The 26,304-nt window shown below is 40.2% G+C and overlaps 1 protein-coding gene across 1 annotated transcript in view; it reads right to left on the minus strand.

The window, feature by feature from the left end:
- The window catches only part of GRIN3A (glutamate ionotropic receptor NMDA type subunit 3A), a 140,716-nt gene extending 114,549 nt beyond the window's left edge, over positions 1 to 26,167 (minus strand). The window contains exon 1 of the mRNA XM_008708024.2: positions 25,469 to 26,167. Within this exon, the coding sequence (XP_008706246.2) occupies positions 25,469 to 26,167 (699 nt within the window). The remainder of the gene's footprint in view (positions 1 to 25,468) is intronic.
- Between the last annotated feature and the right edge of the window lie 137 nt (positions 26,168 to 26,304).

The following is a 26,304-nucleotide window of genomic DNA, read 5'->3' on the forward strand; positions in this document are numbered from 1 at the left end:
GACAATGTGGTTTTTGTGATGGCTTTACAGACAGAATCAATTAAAGCATATTTTGAGCAAAAAATTGACATTGGGGAACTATGTGATAGCACTGCTAAGCCACAGTGTGGGAATAGCATATGCTGTGTGAAAGCAGAGAGGAGGTACTGGGGGTTAGTCCCCCATTGAGCTCAAGGTCACAGATATTAAGGTGGCCTAGGAATTATCTATATGATGCTTACCATGATAGGGTTCCATTTATACAATTATAATTAATAATGAATGAGTCATTTTGATTTAGAGATCCAGAATTAAATTTATCATCTGCTTAAGGCATAAATCCTCAGAAATAATGGGATAATGATTTGTCTTATGCATTTCTATGACTAGCCTGACATTTTTATACCAGATGACTGAGCATCCAGCTCCAAAATTATAAGGTCTACACTAATGTCTCCCAGATGTTTATTAAAAGTCCTCAAAGTAACTTTGCAGACGCTCACATAAAATTTTGCAGTAAATCCCCAACATATGACTATGTCATAGGACATATTTTATGAATCCCATATAATAGTAGAAAGCTCAAGATTAAAATTGTAACTGTTGTAAATGTTTTCATAAACCCTTGAAAAAGATTCAAAATGACCATAACACACAGGCAATTCCGAAATGCTCCAATGACCCTTGGCAATGGACCTTCTCTTTTAACTGTACGTTCTGATTTTCCTTAGCCATAACCTCTGTTACAATCCTTTAAGTATTTTTTTTTCTCTTTTGAAACTGATTTTTCCTGAGATGATGGGTTGTTTAAAATTTTTAGAAGTTGGACATGAATAAGGGAAGCTAATGATAAAAATGTTAATAGGTACCCAAGGTCAAATAGGTCTCAGAAAATTCAAACAATATTTTCCAGAAAGAAATAAGATTATTTATCTATCCCAGCAGCTTCAGATGATAATAAATAATGTTTTAAGATGCCAAAGGGATAATCTAAAGGCAGTTTTGAAGAATGTGTCATTTATTGAAACAGAGTACAACTTTCTGCTTATGGGATCTTTGGTGGAATATCCCTGTTTTTGTTGAGGCAACAGAGCCTAATTAAAGTCTCAAGAGAGGAGTCAGGACCTTTGGATTTTGAAGTTCGTGCCATAGCAGCTCATGCATTCACTCCTAAGCTCTCAGAAGCAGAATCTCTGAATCCACAGTGACTTAGAGGACAGAGCACTGGACTTAAAATCACCAAATTTCATTCTGATACTTGCCTGGTAAAATAGTCTACTTGAGGCTCAGTTTCTTTATAACTTCATTTGTAATTTGGGGGAGTTAACACCTTCCTCCTAGAGTTGTTGGAGGTTATTATGTGTACGTGAGCTTATATGAACTGAAATTACTTTATAAATTGTAAAATCCTCATCAAATGACAGTGATTGCTTTATTATACACATACCAAAAAAGGCCCATGCCCTGTACCCAAGACCTAAAGGGAATGAGACACTCTACCCTAAATTCACAATGCATTTATTCCTCTTTCAGTTATGATAGAGTCTGTTAGAAAATACAGGAATGGTATTTCTATACTCTATCAATTTGATGGTGTAAAGAAAGGGCCTTTCAAAAAGTGTTATTCGGATATCCCAAACTTAAACTTATTCTATATACAATCTTTTTTCCTATTATTCCTCTGAATTGTTTTTCATGGAAATCTTTGGTTTTAGAGAATTTGGAGTGAATCCCAGTAATTTGGGAGGCCAGAAAAAGAGCTATCAGGATTTGAAGTATCGGCAGTATTGTCTAGTCTTTAAAAACTGGAGAAGTATTTATAAGGTAAATGATAACTAGGATCTGGGCAGAGTAGGGGTGGGTGAGCGAAAACTAGGGAGCTAACTTATTTAAGGATCTAAATCTCAACTATCAAAAAATCTTGAGTAACAGATAATGGTTTTGTCTTCCAACCAAATTCTCTCTCTCAGAGAATTCTTATTTTTCTGAGTCTCGAACAGAAATACAAATTAAGATAAACATTCATTTATTGTTGCATGGAGAATGCCAAAGTATGTGCAAATATTAGTAATCTTTTGCAGACATTAGTGGATATATTAATCTTTGAAGGTGACTGATGTCCTATGTCTATTCTCAAGAGCAGTAATTTACTATCTAAGGAGAGAGATCTCTACTTGCTTAGAGATCTATAATAGGTTAATTATTTCCAATTTCTACCTTGTTCCATAGATCCATATCATAACCTAGAGATTTCTATTTATGGCAAAAATGTATAATCAGTTTATCCAAGTTGCTTTTCTAATGGAGAGGCTACTGAGGACAGTCAACCTCTGGTGGTGAGGTACCCAACGGAGGAATATTGCCAAACAATTACAGTGACATTACAAGGCATAAAGTCAGTTGGCAACCAGGCATTGTTCCAGGCAATCTGAAAGACAAAGTACATGGCCAAAGCAAATAATTCACATTAATATATTTTCCTAAACTTCGTATTGTCTGATTCAACTATCTGTTTAGTTCAGATAAATTGGAAAATTGCCCAGTCTCCACAGCTCTCAGCAGTTAGGCACACATGCCTAACATAATAAGTTAAATGTTGTGAAATAATAATTTTATTGAGAATAAAACAAAATCAAACAATGTTGAGCAAAGAGACAATAATTACTCACAAACACATCTCAGAGTTAGAAGAAATTATAGCATCAAGGCCACACAGGATAGAAGGCAGAGCTGCGTAGAGACTTTGGAGCTACAAAGAGTGAACCTGAGTCCTAGCTACACCTTTTTGTGGTTGAGTGACCTTGAGCAAGTGAGGTCCTTAAATAAGTGACCTTAACCAAGTAACTCCTAATCTCTTCACCAATAATATGTGGGTAAAAAATATTAACCTGAGAAGATTTAGTAAAAATTAAATATGAAAATGCATGATGCCTAGCACACAGTAATGGTGCCACAAATGCTAGCAATCAACACCACTATTTCTTTGATACTTTGAGTGACTCACTGTGTGGATATGGCTATTGCCTCTCAGCTCTAAACCCACTTTTCCTTTCTCCGCTTTGGGATGCAATATCTAGCACTCTAATGCCAGCTAGTACTCTAGGACACATCACATTTCTGCTTTGCCAGGAGGATCCTGGTAGGCTCTGCCAACAGAGGTGACCAGATGGAGACTGCAAGGCTGGAGGGAGAGCAGGGACTTGCTTCCTCCTGTCCTCTCTTCACTTCCGGTGGGTTTTGTCTGCTTCCGGTTCCTTTAAGCATCACCCCAGTAATGCTTTTGCATCCCTTCAGCGGTTCCTTCCCATGGCAGCATTAAATCTAAGGCACCCTTTCTAAGACTTGCAGAACCAAGTCTCTATCCTACACCTGAGAGAAACCAACACCAAGCAGCCAGTTTAGGGTCTGGATCTGAGCCCCTTAGGATCCCTCCTCAGAGCTCAGAGCCACCATCACCAGCTGGACAGCACTACTTTTCTCAAATACCTGGAGTTTCAGCTTCACAAGCTCTTCCTCTAAGCTTCTAAGTGTTAATGTTTGCAGGCTCTTCCTGTTGTTTACTCAGCAAATCCTGGAAGCAGTTACCTTCCTGGGGCTATCTTCATACCAGGGCGTTTTCTTCTTATCCTTCCAACTACCTGACTAAAAACTTTGTACCATTATATTAAAATTCCACTCTTTAAATAATTGCTGTGGCTTCTATATCCTGAATGGCCCTCACTGATATACTCGATATCTATGACAGCTTACTTAATCACTTGGACAGCTTTGAAAGATCTTAGTTTTGAGCTAAACGTCCCTCCTAGTGACTAGCACCCACAGGGTCCTTTTGAACCACACAAAACAACATTCTTCCTGAATGTCACTAGCTTATCCAGTATTGGCATCTTTCAGACCAGGTTAGCGCTCTAAAGTCACAGAAGGAGGTGCAAGAAGAAATGCGGTGGACAAGGCGGCCAGTAGGAAATGGCAGGAAGGCATGGGTAGAAATGAAATGATGAATTCTCTGTTCAAGCTAAAACCACAGTGATGGATAACCATTCTAGAACTTATTCATAAAATTCCAATAAAATGCACAAACTGATCTGATGCAGCATTCCTCAACTTCCCACTGAAATATCAAATGAGACATAAAAATACATAAGCTCACAACTCCAAAAACTTCTATGAGACAATCAAGAATGTTGCACAAACTGCAAGCTGGCGGAACGAGAAAAAATATGACATTAATATTGTATCTGAAAATAATAGTAGCTAATATTTCTTGAACATTTCGTATGTACCAGGCCTTTCCTAACACTTTCTATAGGTTATTTCATTTTATCTTTTTAAAATTCAGTGGAATAGATTCTATTATCCCTGTCTCATAGATGGGGAAACTAGTGCATAGAGAGGGTAAGTAACTTGCCTAGTTGCATTTAGCTAATTTAAGTATTAGGATGGGATTCAAGATCAGTAAATCTGGGAACTCTAGCTCTTAATTCCTATATGAACAATAATATCTTTCCTTCTACCACTTAGTTCAATTAAAAAGTCACCACGGCCCCTCTACTGTATGGGTCCTGATTTTTGAGTTAGTCAGAATGACATTCAATCATTTTCTTCCTCTTCTTAGTATTTTTTTATTCCTGAATCTAGATAGAACGCATCTTCAAGGGAAGTATGTATGGGAGAGGTTTAATTCCCATAACAAAAGCACCACAGAAGATAGCAGAATCAGAAGTCACCCTAATAGACATGAAAAACAAGAGCTGTGTGTGTGTGTGTGTGTGTGTGTGTGTGTGTGTGCACGCGCGCGGTGGTGGTGGTGGTGGTGGTGGTGTTCTTTTCATGTATTTCATTGGTTCAGATAAGTGATTCTCAACCAAGTGGGCACCTGCAAACACCTGGGCACTTTTTTTTACATTCACAAGCCTATGTTTCTTAAGATTTTGAGCCAGGAGATTTAGGATGGAGCCTAAGTGTGAATTTTGAAAAGTCTCCCTGGGTTGAGGAATTGATTAAGAGCCACTGGTTCATATCATCAAAAAGCAACTCAGCAGGAAAGAAGTAGATTCCAGTGTGGCTCAGCAGAGTCATACCACATGCTTGAAGGCTGCTAAGGACTGGGATTTGGCTTAGGTGATACACACAGCAACTTTGTGTCCACCTGTTTTTATTAGATAGAGATTTAGCCACAACATAAATGAACTCAAAGTAAGGCAATTAGCAATCTAAGCAGCTAGTCCGTTGGCAAACAAGGTATAGATAGATTTCTTATTGTTCTACAATAAGAACTCCCCTCACCCAAGAAAAAGACAAAACAACATGGGCCCTATGCGAATGCTGAAGAACAGGCAAAGAAAAGGAAAATGATTTATTTTAGAAGCCAAAGAAAAAATAGAAAAACAAAAACCACAAAACCCCTGATATTTAATCAATGGCGGGATAACATGACTTTTATGAAACATAAGCAATTCACAAGAGGAGAACATGTAGAGATGAATAATAGAATGGAACGAAAAAGAACAGTGTTATATGGAAAGTAACAGGGAAACTAGAAATCCAATAACAGATCTCAAATATGCTTTGGAAGCATAAAGGGTAGAATAGCTATTGAATTAGTGATCATCGAAGACACAATGTAGAAAATCTTTCAGGATATAGAACAAAAGGATCAAGAACCATAAATAATGAAAAAGAATGGCAGCGAAGTTATGTGTCTCAGTTGTGCTCACACAGTTCCTGTTTCATGCCTCTTGTCCTGTGCAATTATTAACCCCTTTCGCTTTCAAAATTGCCCTGGTTTTGGATGTATACTATTTGGTCACCTAAATATGGGGGACAAACCTAAGAATTATGGTGTATCTAAGAAAGAAACCATAACCACAGGACCAGAAGGACTCATCGAAGACATCTCTGAAGAAAAATTTTCTCTTCAAACAAACAAACACCTCAATTTGATGGCTTTAGCTCATTCATCCTTGGCATAATCAATAAGATGACTTGTACTTAGACATATCTGGCAAAGTGTTTTAATTTAAAAAACCGTCAAGCGCTTAGGAAGAAAGAAAAGGAAAAAAGTAACCTTCAAGAGGATAATTATAAATATCGTGGGCTTCTCATTTCTGCTACATTAAATGCTTAAAGACAATAAAGTAAATTTATTTGGGAATTTTATGCCTTGTTAATCTGTCTTTTACTTGTAAGAAAAATGACAAAGCCATGCTGAAACACATAATGGTGTAGAAAATATGCCATTCATATGCCCCAACTAAATAGCAGCTATTTTCTTCTTCCAGGAATCGATGCTAAGGAAATAATCCATAAGGTAGACAAAAAGTCTATGAAAAAAGATCTTTAGTGTGGAAAATTTTATGACAAAAATTGTAAAAACCTTAAGTATCACCATCCTAGGCATATCCCAAATCTTAGGGTAATAAGCAGTTAATAAAATAATAGTGGCAATGGGTTTCCCATGACATGGGGAAACACTAGCAATGCCGTATCAAATGAAAGACTCTGAATAGAAACTCTCCATGTTTAAAGAAAAAGTCTTATGTAACAAACACTAGGAGAAATACTTCAGCAAATTAACAGCAGGTTTAAGAGAGTTTTTCTAGGCTTTCGTATTTTCCTGATTTTATAATTAGAAGAAAGTCAACAAAACAGGTAGAGAAATATGATTTGTTTGAAGTTTGTGGAGACATAAGCATGACCTAACGGGAGTGAGAGCAAAGCAGAATTCAAAATTGACTGTACATTTATCATTTCAGAAGTGCATTCATTCATTCCTTAAATAACTATTTAAGTGACTACAATGTGCAAAGGACTTTAATAGGTCCTTGGATTGTAATGGCAAGTAAAACAGGAAACAGTGACCTCACAGAGATAAAAATGCATACAAGAGGATAAAAATCAGAAGGAAATAGATGTGAAGGTGATGAAATTGTTAGTCTTTTTTTTTTTTTAAGATTTTATTTATTTATTTTGACAGAGAGAGACAGCCAGCGAGAGAGGGAACACAAGCAGGGGGAGTGGGAGAGGAAGAAGCAGGCTTCCAGAGGAGGAGCCTGATGTGGGGCTCGATCCCAGAACGCTGGGATCACGCCCTGAGCCGAAGGCAGACGCTTAACGACTGAGCCATCCAGGCGCCCAGAACTTGTTAGTCTTTTTTAAAAAAAGACTTATTCATTTATGAGAGAGAGAGAGAGAGAGAGGGAGCAGAGGGGCAGAAGGAGAGGGAGAGAAGCAGACTCCCGCTGAGCACAAAGCCCCATGTGGGGCTCGATCTCACAACCCTGAGATCATGACCTGAGCCGAAATCAAGAATCAGATAACCAACTTAGCCGCCCAGGTGCCCCAAAGTTATTAGTCTTTAAAATTGTAAATACATTTTTAAACATCACCATTAGATTGTTTTTATATAAAAGTATTTTAAAACTTGTTATTTTTTTAAGTCAATGAATAACAGTGCTATAAAGTGAAGGTAACCTTCCTAGACCAGAGTATTGTCAGCTTTTCCAAAATTACCCAGAATTCTTCAGACCGTTTGTTTAGTGACTTCCTTTGCACAGGATTTAGAATCCCTGAACTCATGGTAGAGGAAAGAAACCCAATGATGAGATTCAAGGACATTTCTGTATTCTGAAATGACATTCTTATGAGGGACTCAAATCACTTTGTCATCACTACCTTGTTACTGATCTCATTATAGAAGTATTAACAGCTTTCTTGAAAACAAAAACAAGAATATCAAGGGAATTTGTCAGCTTTTTGCCATGAGCTTACTTCTCTTCAGTGTTTGTTGAATTTTAATGTGAGGGAAGAGAGGCTTAAGGAAAGGGGAAATAAGAGTAGCAGCATTTTTTAAAAAAATTGAGTGCCTCCTACATGTCAGATGCTCCCGCTAACCCATTTGATACAGTCTACTTGATCAATACTTCAAACACCACGAGTAGCTATCATTATCTCATTATCTCTATTTTATGAGTAAGATTTCTAAGAGTTCATTTACGAGCACACCTGGAATTGATTACGTTCATTATCTTCTAGTGCCTTTTTTTCCTCTTGTTCTCTTACTTTCAAATGAGGGTGGCCACCTGTCCTTTACAATATGTACTTTTTTTCGTTCTTTCTCGCTGCACCTTAAAGCTACGGTACTTACGGTGACGGGCCTGTGTCACCTCCAATAGCTTAGCCAGTCACTGAGGCATTTCTGGTTAATACTTGCCTATGACAAATGCCTTGACACTTCCCAGTCCAGAAGTGTCAAACTGGTGACCCCCCAGCCCTAGCGAGCCTGCAGATGGTATTTTAAAATGTACGTTACTTAATTTGATGGGGGAATCCTTTCACTCTGTGTGTGTGTATCACGTCATCATGTTGTATGCTTTCAATACCTTACAGTTTTATTTCTCAACTACACCTCAATAAAGCCAAAAAAAAAAAAAAAAAGTGAGTTCCTTGTCAACATTTACGGAAATGTTTATGTTTTTAAAAAGATCTCTAGCTTGGCTTCCTTTGAAAATTCAAAGTATCTGGCAACATCCCCTGGGTGAGCAGCTGGTTGCAGCTGACTGGTGGGCTGGCTGCCTCCTTTGCAAAGGTCAGGCACTCTTCAGCTGCCTACAGTTTTTACTACTCCCTGCTGTATTACCTGGGACCGTTTTTCACATTTCCATTACCTTCCTGGCCCCTATAAGGCATCTGAGTTTGAAACCTCTGCCCTACGTCATTGATCTCAAACTGTACTGTGTGTATATGAATCGCCTGCGGGAGTTTCTTTAAAAAAAAAAAAAAGAAAGAAAGAAAAAAGCATATATGAGGCCATAGCATATAATTTAGTAGAACTCAGTGAGGTCGAGAGGATCGTGCGCTTTACACATGACCTCAGGCCTTTTTTTTCAGGTGATGCCTGGTCACAGTTTGAAAATCACATTAGGGGAGACTCTTAGGAAAATGTGATCCCAGAATGTGATACTCCGGATCACCTGTGGACACAATCACCTGTGAGGTTGTTTGTTTTTAGACAGATTTCTGTGCTCCAGTCCCAGGGGTTCTGATCTGATAAGTCTGGGAATCATACTTTGAAAAGTTATCCATGTGTTGCTAACACACAGATGGCCACTGCTCCAGAGGTCTGAAAGCCTAAGGAATTATACTTAATGGAAGACAAGGAGCCAGGAATAGATCTGGTTAGTCTTGGCCAGATCTGAACTCTTGTCTCATTTCCTGATTATTCTGTTTGACAAGGGATGACAGGATAAAACACAATTCCAAGCTTTTTCTCTTCTTAACTGGTGATTAGTCCAGTAACTTTACTTTTCATCCACTCTGACTTTAATTTTACATGTCGAGAGTCTTTGGCTGTACAATATAGTGAAATTGGCTGAAGGGGGATTAAAATTCGGGAAAGCAGGGGCTTAAAGATCTGAGAACAGTGTCACTTTTCTGTCACTTGTGGTCTCCAGGAAATTGAAAACCGATTTGTAGACAATGAAGGATATATAAAAATCTTAAAAGGGTAGCAGAAACAGGTTTTCTACTTCTTACAAAATCAATTTCCTCAAGGCCTGACTCTACCAGCTTTGTTCTACATAACAGTAAATTCTGGGTGGTCATGAACTCTACCCACCAGACTGCATAAGGATCCTTTTTCCTAAGGTGGTACACTTTCTTGGGTTCACACGACCCCACCTGAGCAGTCAGTGGGTTTTCCAAAGGTGTTATGCTTAGTTCTGTTACACCGGGAGGGATGGAAATGGACCATTCGTTCAGTTTAAACAATAGTCACTGAGCATCTATTATAAGCCATGCACCGTGCTAAGAGCTTAGGGTTTAATTTAGTGGAGGAGAGAGTCACGCAAGTAAATAAATAATTAGCACTCCTGTCCAATAGATCTAGTAAAGAAGACAAGTAGAAAAGTCACACAGAGGTGTAAGTGGTTGACTGTGGCAGGAGGGGATGGGCGGTGAACTGTGCATTTGAGCACAGGTCTGAAGGTGAAACAGTTCCAGGCAGACACAAGGGGAAAGAGCATTCCAAGCTGTGAGAACAGCCCGTGCCAAGGCGTGGAGCATCGTGCATTTCGGCATGGCTGGGCGGAGTGCAAGGGCTGAGGGTTAGTATCAGGAAGAAATGAGAAGAGCGAAGCAAGGCTCAGATAGTGAAGGGTCCTGACGGCCATACTAAGGCTGCTTAGAATTCAACCTACAGGCTAGAGGCCGGCAGAGGGGAGGTGGTTCAGGAGAGAATCTTGGGTTTATCAGGGACTTGACATTGAGTAACACTGAATCACACCATGAGAAAGTTAATCCCTTTTCAATTAGTGTTTAATCCTTCTGCTACATCTAGGAGAAAGCCTCCATTTGGTGTCAGTATGCCTTTAACACTTCAGTCACACCTAAAATGTTCCGGTTTAAAAGAAGGGCTCAGGCAAGGCTACCGAGCTAGAATGATTTTGTTTTCATGGTGGACTTATTTCATGGTGTACCTTTTTCTATTTATGGCAAGGGGGAGCTGGTTCTTCACTGATGTCACTATAAAAAGATTATTTAAGTAAAACGCTAATTTAAAAAATTAGTGGTGATAGGCGATGCCAAGATACGGCGAAACTTACGAAGGCAGTATAGACGTGCCTGAACCGGGCAATAATGCTGCTGTTGTTTTGGGGGAGGAGAGGGGTTAAGGCGGCCAGTGAACTGCTTCTCTTTCTGACAGCAGCTTGGAGACTGTTACGGAAGAGCCACGAACGGAGGCAAAGAAGTCAGCTAGCAGGACAATCAAGTACTGGAGGCATGAATGGTGTGGCCAAGGTTAAGCCTGTTGGTTTATTCCAGATCTTTCCCTGTGCTGCTTTGCACATCCTGGCCTGGGAGGGGGGTGAATCCTGAAGTCATTCTGAAAGGTGGAAATGGAAAGATTTTTAAGTGGTTGTTGCCCAGCAAGCGTTAAAGGCAGACTTGGAATGAACGTTGGAATGAGATTTGATTATTTTCCAGGATCCCAGTCCATTATAAAAAATTATTTAGAAACTGATGAAATCTTAACTCTGAACTAACATGTTTTTTACGGACATAACTGGGCAATCTGAGCTTTCATATTTGATTTCCAAAGTGTCTCTCATTCTAACCTGCGTCCTGGCTGTAGCTTTCCTATCCCATCAGTGCCTCAAAGCCCCTTTCTCTGCTCGTCAGGCTTAGGACGGAGTACCTGACTCTAGGGGCATCCAGGAGAAGCACTTTTCACATCTCTGGAAAGTCTGAAACTGCCTGCTCTCCTTTCCTCCCCTCCCAGCTGCTGCTGACCATTTTGGAGTTACAGTCTGACCATTCTGCTTCAGTGCAGGAGGACAGGACAAGGGTGGGCTATTCCCACCACCAAATTAGTACTGGGGAAGGTAAGTCCTGGCTTTCCAAAAGTGGAACTAGAAGTGTTTACCTGACAAAAAGATGCTTCAATAAGAATGCTTCTTGGGGCACCTATGGTGCTCAGTCAGTTAAGCATCTGCCTTCAGCTTAGGTCATGATCCCAGGGTCCTGGGATGGAGCCGCACATCGGGCTCCTTGCTCAGTGGGCAGCCTGCTTCTCCCTCTCCCTGCAGCTCCCCCTGCTTGTGTGCTCGCCCTCTCTTTCAAATAAATAAATAAATAAACAAACAAACAAAAGAATGTTTCTCATCTGTTTTTTTTTTAAGATTTATTTATTTATTTATTTATTTATTTATTTATTTATTTATTTTAGAGAGAGAGAATCTCAAGCAGACTTCCCACTGAGCAGGGAGCCCGATGCGGGGCTTGATCTCATGACCCTGAAATCATGACCTGAGCAGAAATCAAGAGTTGGACACTTAACCTACTGAACCACCCAAGCACCCCTCGTCTGTTTCTTAAAGCTGAATTTACAAAGTGTTTTTATGTATCTTACCTTCCTAAAACCCATATCGATTCTTTAAAATGGCACAATAAGTACTCCACCAATACCTTAATGAGTGACTATTTATAATTTGTAACAGAAAAAACTGAGACTCAGAGCAGGTTTCCAAGACTGTACAGATGACTCTGGAATTATAATCGAAAGCCAGGTCTTCTGGTTTTCCTCCTCACTCCATATCCCCTTGGTCTCAAACAGAAAGAGCCTGTAACAGGTCGTGTTTAGTGTCTATAGAACTATTACCAGAATTCTGTCGTATCATGGGCCAAACAGGATTTTGAGGCCTGGCCTGAGGTCTTAACAGCCACAGATAACATTGTTTCAATGGAAAAATCAATTCTGAATAGGAGCTTAATTCATCGGCAAATCATAACTCAGGTGTATATCTGTCTTTCTATATAGATATATAATAGAGAAATGCTTTTTAATAAAATAACATCTATTGATTTTTTTAAAAAATCACACACACACACACACACACACACACACACACACACACACACATTTCTATTCCTAGAGATCTTATGCTTTCTGGACACTTGTATCTCCGAAGAGTGTCATGAACTGGAAAGAGTTATTTGCACATGTTTGTGAAAGGTCTTGAGGACCAGGTTCTGTAAGTTTGCTAATTATTAACCTGTGTTTCTCTCCTTCAGGGTAGGCACATCAGAATCTTGAGAGTGGGGGATGGAAGGCTTTTTTGAACTATACTCACAAAACTTGGAGAATCTGATACATTCTCTTAAGCATGGTGTACCCTGCTCCAATTCTGGGAATTATTCTTGTAGTGAATCATTGTTATTAAGGTATGTTTCATCCCTCAGGGGTGTTGGGGCATGGAAGATGAATGATAATACTGCCAGAGCAAAATGGCTTTTGAGCAGGGAGGTGGCATGAAGCTTAGTGCGTTATACTTGCTAAGTGTTTGCTGAATAAAAAATGAAGAGTGAATAAATGAATGAAAGTTACTTTGCTTTCAGAAGATTTATCTAGCAGCAGGGTGCAGAATGGTTTGGAAGAAAGAAAGAAGATCTATAGAGGCTATTCAAAGAGTATTGGCAGGAGAAGCTAATGTCTTGTGAAAAGAAGGAAGGATGAAGAGGGAAATATACTAAGGAAGGCCACAGAATCGGATGAGAAGAAAAGAGAGAGGTCCAAGATGACATGAGAATTCTTGTTACAGGTGAGACGGGACGCCACTTTGGGGTATCTTTAAATATTTTGAGTATAAGGTGAGTATGAGAGATACAACTGGGAATTCCAGTTAGAAACTCCTGGTTTTTTTTGTTTTTTTTTTTTTAAAGATTTTATTTATTTATTTGACAGAGAGAGAGACAGCCAATGAGAGAGGGAACACAAGCAGGGGGAGTGGGAGAGGAAGAAGCAGGCTCATAGCAGAGGAGCCTGATGTGGGGCTCGATCCCAGGACTCCGGGATCACGCCCTGAGCCAGAGGCAGACGCTTAACGACTGAGCCACCCAGGCGCCCCTGAAACTCCTGGTTTTGCCATTGGCCAGGAAACAGATTCAGGAGTCTACACCTTGGGAAATACCCCTATGTAGGAGGATACTAGATCTGGTTACTGCCTCACTACTTATACCTTCTTTGAAAATGTGCCCGCTGACAAACGTTATAATGGCTAGTACCTTGGGATAGTCCATTTATTCATTTGTTCAACAAATATTAATTGCTATGCTCATTCCTACCTCAGGGGTTTTGTACTGTTGTTCTCTCTGCCTGTAATGCTCTTCTTCCCTTAGACATTCGCATGGTTCACTTCTTCCTTCCGTCTCTGCTTAGGTGTCACCTTTTCTGGCAGGCCTCAGTGACTAATCACAGTCATTCTCTAATCCCTGACCCTGCTTCATTTTTCTCCATTGCACTTGCCTCCACTTAAAAATATTATACTTGTGCTTGTAGATCTCATTGTCTATCTCCCTTGCTGGAATTAAATTCTTTGAGAGCAGGAGTTTTGCTGTTTTATTTACTGCTGCATTCTAAAGCTTCTATTGCATGCTTAACTCAAAAATCTGGCCATTGCTGGGGTGCCTGGGGGGCTCAGTCGTTAAGCGTCTGCCTTCGGCTCAGGGCGTGATCCCGGCGTTATGTGTTCAAGCCCCACATCAGGCTCCTCCACTATGAGCCTGCTTCTTCCTCTCCCACTCCCCCTGCTTGTGTTCCCTCTCTCGCTGGCTGTCTCTCTCTCTGTCAAATAAATAAATAAAATCTTAAAAAAAAAAATCTGGCCATCGCTAATCGGACTAAGGGAGGACATACAACAGGAGATGGAGGGGGAAGCCATCCTTGTGCTGGGAGCCCCTTAGATAGCTGCAGAATGTGAACTAAGAGACATTAAAACACACAGATGATTAGAATTGAAAGTCCTACCAAGTTCAGGCTACATCCTGTCCCGGTAAATGAGAACCACAGCCATGCAGGAGTTACGGCAGGGAGGAGGAAGAAGCTGGTATCCAGAGAGAAAGATGGAGCAGATGTGAAGTGAGGAGCTGAGAGAAGAGCTTTTGGGCCCCAGAGCAAGGGAAGGGAGGTGCTGCCCGAGCACTTTCCAACAGTGCAGGCCAGCTATACCTCCTGCAAATCCACTCCGGTCAGGTTCCCACAGTTTCCGGCACAAACCCTTCACTCTTGAGCTCCTTGGAGTGAGTTTCTGCTCCTTACAGCTGCTTGCCCTCCGACAGCAATAGAAATACCTGACGGAACTTTCAATAAAGACAGAGAATGCTGTATACCCACGCTGTCCAATTTAGTAGACAGTCCCACATGAGGCCACTGAGCACTGAGAACACCTGAGAAACTGACTTTAAAATTTTACATCATTTTAATTAAAACTTCAGTGTTCATACAGGGCCAGCAGCTATCATACAGGACAGCATAGCTCTAGGATTATTACCACAAGAAGCACAATCCGTAAAAGATGATGAAAGAGCTGAAAAAAAACAAACAAAAAAAAAACCAAAATGACCATGATGATGTCCCAGAACTCAAGCAGAGGACATTCCACAGCACCAAAAACTAAAGAATGCTCAGGAGGACGAGTAAGGAAAAGTCCCATTAGTTAAAGTATTACTGATTTTTTTCATGGGAAATACGTGGATTCAAACAACAGGGTTTTGTTTTTTTTTTTAATCTATTCAAGGGCAAATTATCCAGCCATTAAAATAATGAAAAAATATTAACGACATGGGAAGATGTTTATAATATACAAGTTAAAAATCATAAAATAGCATGGTTCCCGATTTTATAATATCTACATATGTCTAGATCTCCAGGTTGTGGGTTTAGGGGTGATTTTTATCTTACTCTTTGGCTTTTTTTTATTATTCAAATTATCCACAAAGAACACACATTTTCAATAATTAGAAATAAAGGAGCAAAGGATATGCTTAACACAACAAAACGGCTACATCTTTTCAGGTTGCATTACAAACCGAAGTGATAGTAAATACTGCAATAATTAGCCACTCTGTCTTGCTGAAGTTAGTAAGAGTCATTCACATTTGCCTCCCCTCCCTTCGAGACATACACTTTCAGGTATCTTTAAGGTTTATAACTGCAATTATAGATATGGTGGCCAAATGGCAGAGACTGTTGGGTCTTCTTAGAAGGCAGAAGAAGGTCTTTTCTGTGATGGAGTAACCTAGATTTCCCACAGTCAAAAGACTGGGATATGGACTAAAAGCTGTTTGGAATCCTTCTGCCTTCTCAGACTGGATTTCTAGAATGCTTTAACTTAAAGCTGTATTTTAGGGACCACTAGATGGCTCTCTGTGCCCGGGACCAGGTGAAGGCACAGGGGATTAACTCAGGCATGGGCTTATCATTCATTTTCAGGTATACACTGAAGCATTTCCTTCTGAGTGTAACACAGCGTGTGAGGTGACTCAAGCTAATTCCTTGTATAGCATCAAAACAATAACAGCTCTCTATCTGAACCTATTAAATTCACAATATACAGAAGCAAATTCTTTGTTTAATGGAATCCCTGTTTAAGTCCCTCTGGCTGGGACTGAACAAACAGAATTCTGCAATCTGCCAGACTGTGCTTCTGTTAGATGAAGACATGCTGAGCATCTCACTTTGCTTATGGAAATAAAAAATTTTTTATTTTTAATCTGGAGAGTATTAACCCAACTTTTGTTTGGCTTGGCTTTGAGTTGAGGCTTTCGGTACAAAAAAACACCAATAGATTGTATGCCGGTTTTGCAGCCATCAAAGTGCTTGACACTGAAAATTCTGCTAATGACCACCCCTAACCGAGAAGAGAGCAGTGACGACCCATTTCCAAGCCATTCTTAGAGATGTACTGAAAGATCCAGACTGAGCCACTGTTTGGAACTATACAGACTCAGCTACTTGCAGAATGTTGAAAATATAAAGCTAGATTGAAAATACAAAGGAACACATCACTTTTTAATATAGAAATACCATCAACTCAGAGGGCTGAAGTTTCAAAAAGCCCTGTCAACTCCTAGTTTTTAGAAAATTAAAGAAAAAAAAAAGATTTTCTTCTCTCCTGTCCTTTGACATCAACGCCTAGTTGGACTGACAGTAGGGCTTTCTTTAATTGTACCCAATGGTTTCTAAAAATTTTAAACCATTAGCCTTGAGAGAATAAAATATATCAAAATGTTACTCAAGGTTATCTGTGGACACCCATGGGGAGTAGTGCATATATATGCATTACTTTTATAATCAGAACAACATGCATGTAAAAAGTCCCTCAAAGTTGTATGTATCAAACAGTTTTGATATAGTCAGCATTCAATAAAACATAGTTTGCCTTATGGGTATCCTTTTTCTGTAAACCTCAGTATTTAATTGTGCTATTGTCTCTAAACTTTTGAGCCAACATATGCCACAAGTCAGTTACATTATACAGATAAAGCCTCTATGAAACATGGAAAACTTCTGAACCTTCAATCCATGTCAAACTAGACTCTGCCCTAACAACTTCATTTCCCCCAAGAAGTCTAAAATATCAACTGGCTCATGGTTCTACTGTTCCTTAAGTTTAATTCCTGGGAGGTGCCTATGAGAAATTAGGGTAGTAGATAAGGCAAGAATTATGAGTTCCGCACACTAACGAGTAGAACTAGAACATTATTTTTTTACCTCTGACGTAACTGATCCAAAGAGCCAATCATTCAGAACCAATACAAAGGGGCAACTAGTTGAAACTGGACCTCAAAGTTCACTTTTTTGCTAACCAACTTTACATACACCTAGGCTGAGGGAGCACGTCAGTGAAATCAAACTCCAAGTGGGGTTTCAAAACAGCAGTTTTCTTTGTTTTTCTTAGGGTTGGTCCAAGGGAACTGGATCTCCTAAGCCTGACTATCTATGCATCTTGAAAATGCATATACAGGGGTGCCTCGCTGGCTCAGTCAGTTGAGCATTGGACTCTGGGTTTCAACTCAGATCGTGATCTCAGGAGTCCTAAGATCGGAGGCCTGAGGCCAGCTCCCTGCTCAGCAGAAGTCTGCTTGAGATTCTCTCCCTTTCCCTCTGCCCCTCTCCACCCCCTCATGCTCTCTCTCTCTCTCTGGAATAAATAAATTTTGAAAGAAAAAAAGGAAGGAAGGAAGGAAGGAAAAGAAAGAAAGAAAGAAGAAAGAAAGAAAGAAAGAAAGAAAGAAAGAAAAAGAAAAGAAAGAAAGAAAGAGAAAGAAAGAAAGAAAGAAAGAAAGAGAAAGAAAAAAGGAAATACATATAGAATTACTCTAGAGAGCAGCCCAGAATATTTGAGTTCTTATTCTGATAATTTTAGTTTTTATTAATCTTGCCATGTCAACACTTTATATCAAAAGAATGATTATTATCATAATAAGAACACACAGTGCTCTAGGTGCTGTGCTTAGAACTTTGCATACATGGTGTCATCCTCACAACTTTAGAAGAGAGTCATATTTTATGGATCAAGAAATTGAGGCATATTTCCCAAGGCAAGATGTCTAAAAGTTGTAAAGCTAAAACTCAAACATAGGTCTGTACTTCTCAAAAACCTCTTCTCTTAATTCCTACTTTGTATTTCTTTCATTTAATGTTCCTATTGTCTCATTTGCAAAATAAAGGCAATAAATACTATTTGTCTTCCTCACCTTAAGAAGTAGTTGTGAGGATAAAATGAAAAACTGATGTGAAAGGACTTTGATAAATCTAAACATACTCTACAATTTAATTTTTCCTAAAATCTATATTTTCATATTGAAGTATCAAAAGCATTGGTGAGGAAATGTAAAGGTAACTTATCTTTTTTTCTTAATATTTTTAATCATATAGTTAATACATACTTATTTTTTTTTAATAAGCATGGATAGGAAAAAAATGGACTTGTATTACCATTTTTGTAAATAAAATTCTAGACTTCAAAGTTTCCAGGATCAAGGTCATATTCTATATACATTATATAATTTTTTTTCTCTCTGTGTCAATATATTTTCATTTGAATGGGTATATAGAACTCCACTGTAAAGATATATCATGATTCATTTAAGTCAATTCCCACTATTGGTTATTTAGTATGAAATACACTTTTAGGGGCGCCTGGGTGGCACAGCGGTTAAGCCTCTGCCTTCGGCTCAGGGCGTGATCCCGGAGTTCTGGGATCGAGCCCCACGTCAGGCTCTTCCTCTATGAGCCTGCTTCTTCCTCTCCCACTCCCCCTGCTTGTGTTCCCTCTCTCGCTGGCTGTCTCTCTCTCTGTCGAATAAATAAATAAAATCTTAAAAAAAAAAAAAAAAAGAAATACACTTTTAACAATCAAACTTGAAGTAGATCTCTCTCTCTTTTATCCTCTTTTCTGAGTTAATTCAAAAGCAGTGATGGATCCAATCTGTTCTTGGATTGTAGGCTAACAAAAGCACTGAATTTAGAAGGAGCTATTAGTCTGTTTTTCTTCTTGGCGACTTTGCACTTCTTACAGTGTATAGCTCCTCTAGTACTCCATATGATGTATACATTGTTTTGTGACTCACACGACTGTTATGAGGATTCTGTGAGCACATTTGTGGAGAAGACTTGAAAAGCATAAATGCTACAAAAATATATATGATTGAGTTTTTCCCTAAATCTATGACTCAAATCAAGAACAATGGGGCATGATTCAGCCTGACTTAAAAAAGAAGTCATCCTGTTTAATTCTTTACCACTTGCATCCTCGAAGGCTCATCTCTACCAGGGGACCATCCCTGGCCATCAGATACTCGCCTTTCAGTGTCAGTATTTACTCCAACTGACACAGTACGAATCCACGTCTGTATGATCAGCCTGCTCCCTCAATGCAGGAGATCACAGTGTTCCCTGAAAGTGACTGAGTCTTATACCTTCAGAAGGACAACTGAAAATCTGGCTAGGATGTTAGGTTGGGTTAAGGGAAGGGATGGGGCGAGAGCAAGGACAGGCGGCTGGCTTACTCCTAGTTCACCTTTACCCCATTGCTCTTTTCTCCCACTATCCCACAAAGAAAAGATCTGAGAAAGACAAATGAGTGGCTTAAAGATTCCCATTAGTTATTCATGCATTCACTCAAAAAGCAATGTGGCAGATGCTGAGATGTTCTTTCTTCCTTCTTGCCTCGTTTTATAGATTGAGCGTCACATTTCTGGTGTTGTACACTTCCTCTATTTTCTGTGTATGTGAGTGGCAGTAGCTAGAGTCAGCAGGACAAGAGACAACGAGATTCTCATCTCTACATTTCGTGATGTCACCAAAATGAACAATACCTTGCTATGAGAGCCCCCCATAATTGTCTAGGGCAGTGGTACTCAAAGTAGCTTGTCCGCAAACTCTTTGTTATCTGTCCGTGATGAGACAAGGCACTTGTGTGAGTATGAATCAACACACTGCTTTTTTCTTCAAGAAAAACTTGCTGTGAAAATAGTATCAGATGAGCCAGGAGGAGAGGCCATGCTCTCATGAACAATCTATTATTGTTAAGTTTGCTGATAGGAAAAACTTACAACCAACGTGAGAAACCAACATTTCTGAAAAACCTTGGGCATCTTATTGAGGCTTCGATGGCAATACCTAAGGCTCTAGAAACTGTGGTGGATGTGTCATAGGTAAAAATTTGCCATCGGTATAGAAATAGTACCTATGGCACGTCTTCTATTTTGGGGCAAGTGTGCAACGTACTTAGGAGTCTCGTTCTTTTTTTTTTTTTTTTTCTTTTTGGGGGAGGGCTAAACCAACTTTTCTTTTTCTAAAGAGAAAGAAAATGAGGGAGAAGAGAGTAAGGTGGAGGATGAAGACATGTTACGCTGTGAATCACGTCCCAATTCAATTGGTAACTACTAATGAGAATTAGTGAAAAATTAGGACTTGGATGATTCTTATCAGACCAACACTTCTCTACTAGTTTGACTAACGCTATAAATTTTCCCAAAGTACACCGTTTTCTTATTTGATTCACAAAACAACTCTGTCAGATTGGTAAGTACCTTCTTTTTACTGATAAGCATAGATGTTCAGAGACAGAGGCACTCTCCCGAGATTACATGGCCAGTAAGAGGCAGAGGAAGGCTAAGAGTCTTCTGATTGTTATTTAATATACCTTCCATTATATTGTGCCTTTTAACCACCGTGACTGGAATTTCACTGGAGGTATTCATGAAATAAAGTCTAATGGCACAAAATTCAGGGTGGATTCTGTAACACCAAAAGATAAAACATTAAGGAATTAAACAATGAAACTGGTCTTCAGATGATGCAAATACTTAGTTCAGTTGATTCAATCATAAATTAACTCCAAGATGGAAGAGTCAAAGAAGGTCAAGACCAAATACTCTCTATGACTATACTGTGGTAGGCACAAGAAAAGTGGGTGAGACAGATTAACTGCTCAGTGAATGTATCTGCTAATCTCTTCTGATCTATTTATCTGGAAAAAAATTTGAGTATTGCAAAAAAAAAATTCCCAAATTAAAAATAAAAACTTCCAAATTAATCCCAAGTCTCTGTACCTCAAGAGGAGTCTGTAAAAGATCACTTCTAAGAAAAGTTTTGTATCACTTGACATTTAATTTGAAATCATTTATCTTCAAGTCGGCAACAATTAGGTGCTACTATCAGCCATTCATCATGAATTACAGAAGAATATATTTCCCCCAGAGGACGGAAAGCAGTGCTTTGCGTGGAGCAAGGTAAGGAAAACCAATATAGTTGAGAGCAGATCTTTTAAAAATAAATGTCCTTTACTTGTCGCCTAACGACGTACCTAAGACATATACAGTAGTCCCCCTTAACCATGGGGGATATATTCCAAGACCCCCAGTGAATGCCTGAAACCATGACTAGTACCTACACTATAAATACTGTGTTTTTTTCCTATACATCTATACCTATGATAAAGTTTAATTCATAAATTAGGCACAGTAAGAGATTAACAACAATAACAGAATAAAACAATTATAACAATACACTGTAATAAAAATTATGTGAATATGGTCTCTCTCTCAAAATATTGTATTGCACTCACCTTCCTCTTGTGATGATGTGGGATGATAAAATGTCTATGTGAGAAGATGAAGTGAGGAGAAAGACGTGGGCACTACGATACAGCGGGAAGCTACTATTGATCTTTTGACGCTACGTGAGGGGAGGAGAGATCATCTGCTTCCGGACCACAATTGACAGTGGAAAGCAAAACCTTGCCTAAAGGGGCACAACTGGCATCCCAACTTCTGAAACTCCGCATGATACCACTTTGCTTTCATAAAAGTGAAAATCCCCTTCTGAATTTTTTCCATTCAGGAAAACGTGCTAATGTAGGTCTTTCCTCAAAGTGTGTTACAAGAACTTTTGGCAAGCAGGAATACTCTTCACTTTATGCCACTCTGGCTTACAAGAGGTTTCATAGGAATGCTTTATTTGCAGATAGTGAGGGAAACCTGTACCTCGATGGTATTATTGTTCTGGTCCCTGTATCATACCGAAGTGGCACTGTGCTAGCCAAACTCTTAAATAGGCTTCAGTACTTCGCACTGTGTTGTCAGAGAAAAGGAACCATCTAAAACACCTATATTTCCACGGGAATAAACATTAATTAGCATATATGGCTCATGGGACAGGCAAACTGTGGTTGGCATGTTCAACTGGAGTTGAAAATAGTAATAGTCACTTTTTGTTTTTTATTTTTTTAATATTTATTTATTTATTTGAGAGAGAAAGAGAGTGTGTGTGTGCGTGCAGGAGCAGGGGGAGGGGCAGAAGGAGAGGGAGGAGGAGAGAAGCAAACTCCCCATTGAGTGGGGAGCCCACCTGGGTCTCAACCTCAGGACCCTGAGATCATGACCTGAGCCTAAATCAAGAGTCTGCCGCTCAACTGACTGTGCCACCCAGAAGTCCTGAGTCAGTTTTTGATTGTATCAGTTTGGATCTAAGCCAATTATATTACTCCATTAACTCTGCCTAGTGGAACCAATATGGAATTAGCATGAGATACACATTTTAGAAAGAAAGCTGCATCTGTCACTAACTGAGCAGGTAAATTTCAAGGAGTTAACTTTGGAGAAACTATACCAAAACCCTAGAAGAAAAGGTAGTATGGGATGGAAGAGAAAGAAAGAACAATTATAAGAACTTAAAATAACTTAAATGTAACTAGATCCTTATGCAGCACCATTACTTGAAGGTCATGGGAACAGAATTTAGAACTAAGAAATTATTTTAATAAAATGAGTTAGTCTCAAGTAGAAGTTTGTGTGTATAGTAAAGTCAGATTTTTTTAGATGGAAACGTGATTTGATCCTATCCTATGTGCTAATGTTGTATGAAGCTTTTATTTACGTAGTGATAATACATATGGTTTCTAAAAGAGGTTAGTTTATTATCTTATGCATAATGGATTTCCCTGCTTGAACGAAGTTGGTTCCTCACAAGCTGATGATCTTACATGTTTGTTTCCAATAAATGCTTTAGTGAAATAAAACTATAATGCTTTCATCAGGGTTTTGAGCATTTCCGTGGTATCTCCTTTCACTCATGGCTGTGGCAGAATACTATCAAAACCACTATTTATTAATTAAAGGTTTCATATGAAGGAAATCAACAGCCTAAAAGAAAGTAAGAGAAAACACTGTTGTCACTACTGCTCCAAGCAATTTTGATTTGTCTGAATAAGAGACATAATTTTATTTACTTGGTTGTGTGGACAAGTCCACTTTCTTCTAACATCCTTTATTCAGGCACTGGCCCAATCAATGTATTAGGTCACTGGGAAGTAGAATCCAATGAGAACAGTGGCAATTAAATCAATTTTATTTAATGTATAAAATGACTGACATTCTTTTATATTTTGAAAATTGTCCTTTTTTGATTACATCAGGGTATAGGAGAAAGGTCTACTTTGTAGCAGAAGCAAGGGAAAGATCAGTTATTATTTTTGCTGAAAGCAGATTATGGTCATATCCTAAAATTACATATTATGGTGACTTGGCATTGAGTTGGGCATTCTTAATATAGAACATTATAGAATGACATCTAAATGATACACTAAAAGTAAGACAAGTTAGAGATGTTTGAATTTAAAATACAGAGATAAATGAAAGAGCATGTCAGTTGGACAAACGAGATCTGAGTTAATATAATAATCTCTCCCTTTCAAGAAGTGTGCCATGAAAATAACAGTGACAACAGTGATTTAAAATACATTTCTAAATTGAAGTACAGAAGAAAATGTGCTTGGCGGACTGTCCATTTTATTGTCAGCTTGTAAGTGTTTTCCCTGGAAGACTGTTCCCACAGTGGTCCTAAAGCTGTGAAGTTGCCTGATTCTAGAAACTGCTTCATGGTTTCTCAGGTCCCCTTGTTGTAATGTGCTGGATACTGCACAAATCCATCATGGAACACAATCTCCTTTCTAACTAAGGAACACTAATTTGGGGGAAATTCTTGCTGTTTAAGATCTGCCAAACAACCTACAAATGGAAAAGAGTCTGGAGACTGTGAACACTATTGGCAACCTATGAAGTATTAGGTAATACAGAAGCAAGGATGAGAAGCACGTGATGCTGACTCTTGCACTTCGTTCAATCTGATTCTGCATATATATTAATAATGATGCACCCTATGGATGCAATTTCATGTTTATAACACTTTGGCCATTGGCAGCATTGTGCACCTGTGTTTTCCCTGCCTTCCCATCTGCTGCCTACAGTCATTCAGATTCAGGTGACGGAAATGTTTTAGATAAAAGTTAATTAGCCTGCACTCTGCAGATCAAATCTCTATAGTTCAGCATTAAATAGCAATCTTCTGGGCAACTGCTGAAAGTAGCAGGTGCCCAGCCTTCCTAAGATTAAAAATGTAAGATTCATTTTTCTAGAAAAAGAAATCTTTAGTACTCTCTTGATATTTTATGCATAGATTCTATCAAACTTTTCACTTGTATTTGGCCTTACTCATTTTAGCTTTTATCTCTGTATATATATCAAAAGTGGAAGAAAAGAGATTAGAAATATTTTTTCCCAACTTAAGGGATAGTGAAATGATATGTAGAGTTAAAGATTCTTCAGTGTCTGGACACTTATTAGTACACTGACCAAAACTTTTCCTTAGTTCCTCAATGTTTAACATGGGGCCAACACCAATTACCTATTTGTTTCATAAATACTTTGTGCAAGGCTTGATGAAGCTTGATATTTTGATAAAAATAATGCACAAAATGCAGCAAACTCCTATTGCTGAAAGGACCCCGCCCTCTCTTTGAATATATTACTGTCAACGGTAGGTTCACAAATAGCTTCTTTTATTGAAAATACATTCAAGTTTTTTAACCTATAAGAAACGAAAGCATTAGATTCTTCTTTAGTCCTACATCATTGAGACAGAAACGGGCTGAACACAGCAACTGCCCAACAGCCAGTCTCTGAGCCCACATCACACAGAAAGAAGGTAGGTACCAAAAAACCAATCTCACATGAGTCCTCCCATCGGTTTTTACGCTACCGGATAATAATTGTAACGCATTTCAATGCCCAAGCGTAATTAACCGCCCTTCTTTACCTATTGCTTCCGTACTAGCTGCAGATTTCCTATTTACTCGTAGGAATTCAGAGGGCTGTTTTCTTCCGTACACCACCGCCCCAGCACACCTTCTAAAGAAGTCAGAGCAGATGCAGCTCTTCCCCGCCACAGGCTCAGTTCCTCTTGGGAGGGAAAGACTCTAGCATGGCCAGGGATCTGCCATCCCCACACCCCGCGCTCGTCTTTAGAAAATCCAGTGCTCTCCACGTTCCTGAACTTTGACTTCTACTTCCCTCCGGCATCCACTAGGTTTTCCCAGCTGGTCAAAACATGAGTATTTTTTCGCTTATTCTCCTCACTTCCCTTCTTCTATCTGCTACTTCTGCCTCTTATTTTATTTCCATCCGCACTTACACTGTCTTATTTTACTTTTACTGAGGTCCTTCAAGCAACCATCTATGGACATGGCCCGATCCTTAAACAATACCAAAGTTGTAAAGCCCCAAGTCCCTCTGGACTTCATCCTTCCCCTTTCTCTCCTCCTCCCCTCCATAAGGTCCCGGCCCCCAAGCGGCGCCCCACTCCTCTCACCTGACTCTCCCGCGGAAACTCCTGGCGCACGATGCTGATCACTGGAATGTGCAGGACGGAGCTGACCAAGTCGAGCTCCATCATTTCGCCTTGGCTCTGGGGGAAGGCGAGCAGCGCCGACACCCCTTGCACCACCACGGTGTGGCACACGCTCTGCAGAAAGGAGAAAGGGTCACTGCTCCAAGGAGAGCTTGGGGAGGAGAAGGGCAAGAGCGGCAGGTCGCCCAGGCCCGCCTCGATGGCCATCACTACTTCCAAAGACAGGTTGTAGGGCAGCAGACCTTCCACGCGGTTCAGGTTGTCCACGGCGAAGAGGAGGGCGTCCCGAGGCCACAGGGTCTCGGTCCCGGCACCCTCCCCGGGCTTCCGGGCGCGCGGCGGGCCCCGGCCATGCAGGGTGCTCCCCAACCAACGTGCGCCCGGCGACTGGGCCGGGGGTCGCCAAGTCCCTGGCTCGGGCTCATCCCGCTGGGCGCCTGCCCGGCTGCCGTCCGGAGCGCGGCTGGCGGCGCGGGGGGCCGTGGTCCAGGGCTGCAAGTGCACCGCGCCCACCCTCACCGCGTGCCCGATGCGCTTGAGGATCTGGCAGGGCTGCGGGTGCGAGGAGGAGCCGGGCACCCCGGCCAGCACCAGAGCGCAGGGCGGCGGCAGCAGCAGACAGACCCTGCTCAGCAGCCACCACAAACTCAGTCTCCTCATTACTGAGACCCGCAGGGAGAAAGCGCGCCCCCTCCTGCGTCCGGCTCTCCCCCCTGCAGCCGCTGCCTAAGGTCTCCGCCCCCAGGTCCCGCGGGCAGCTCACTCTGCGCGGCGAAGCGCTCCCAGGAGCCGAGGCG

This window comes from Ursus maritimus, unplaced genomic scaffold (assembly GCF_017311325.1).
Source record: "Ursus maritimus isolate PB19 unplaced genomic scaffold, ASM1731132v1 scaffold_17, whole genome shotgun sequence".
NCBI classification, from domain to species: domain Eukaryota; kingdom Metazoa; phylum Chordata; class Mammalia; order Carnivora; family Ursidae; genus Ursus; species Ursus maritimus.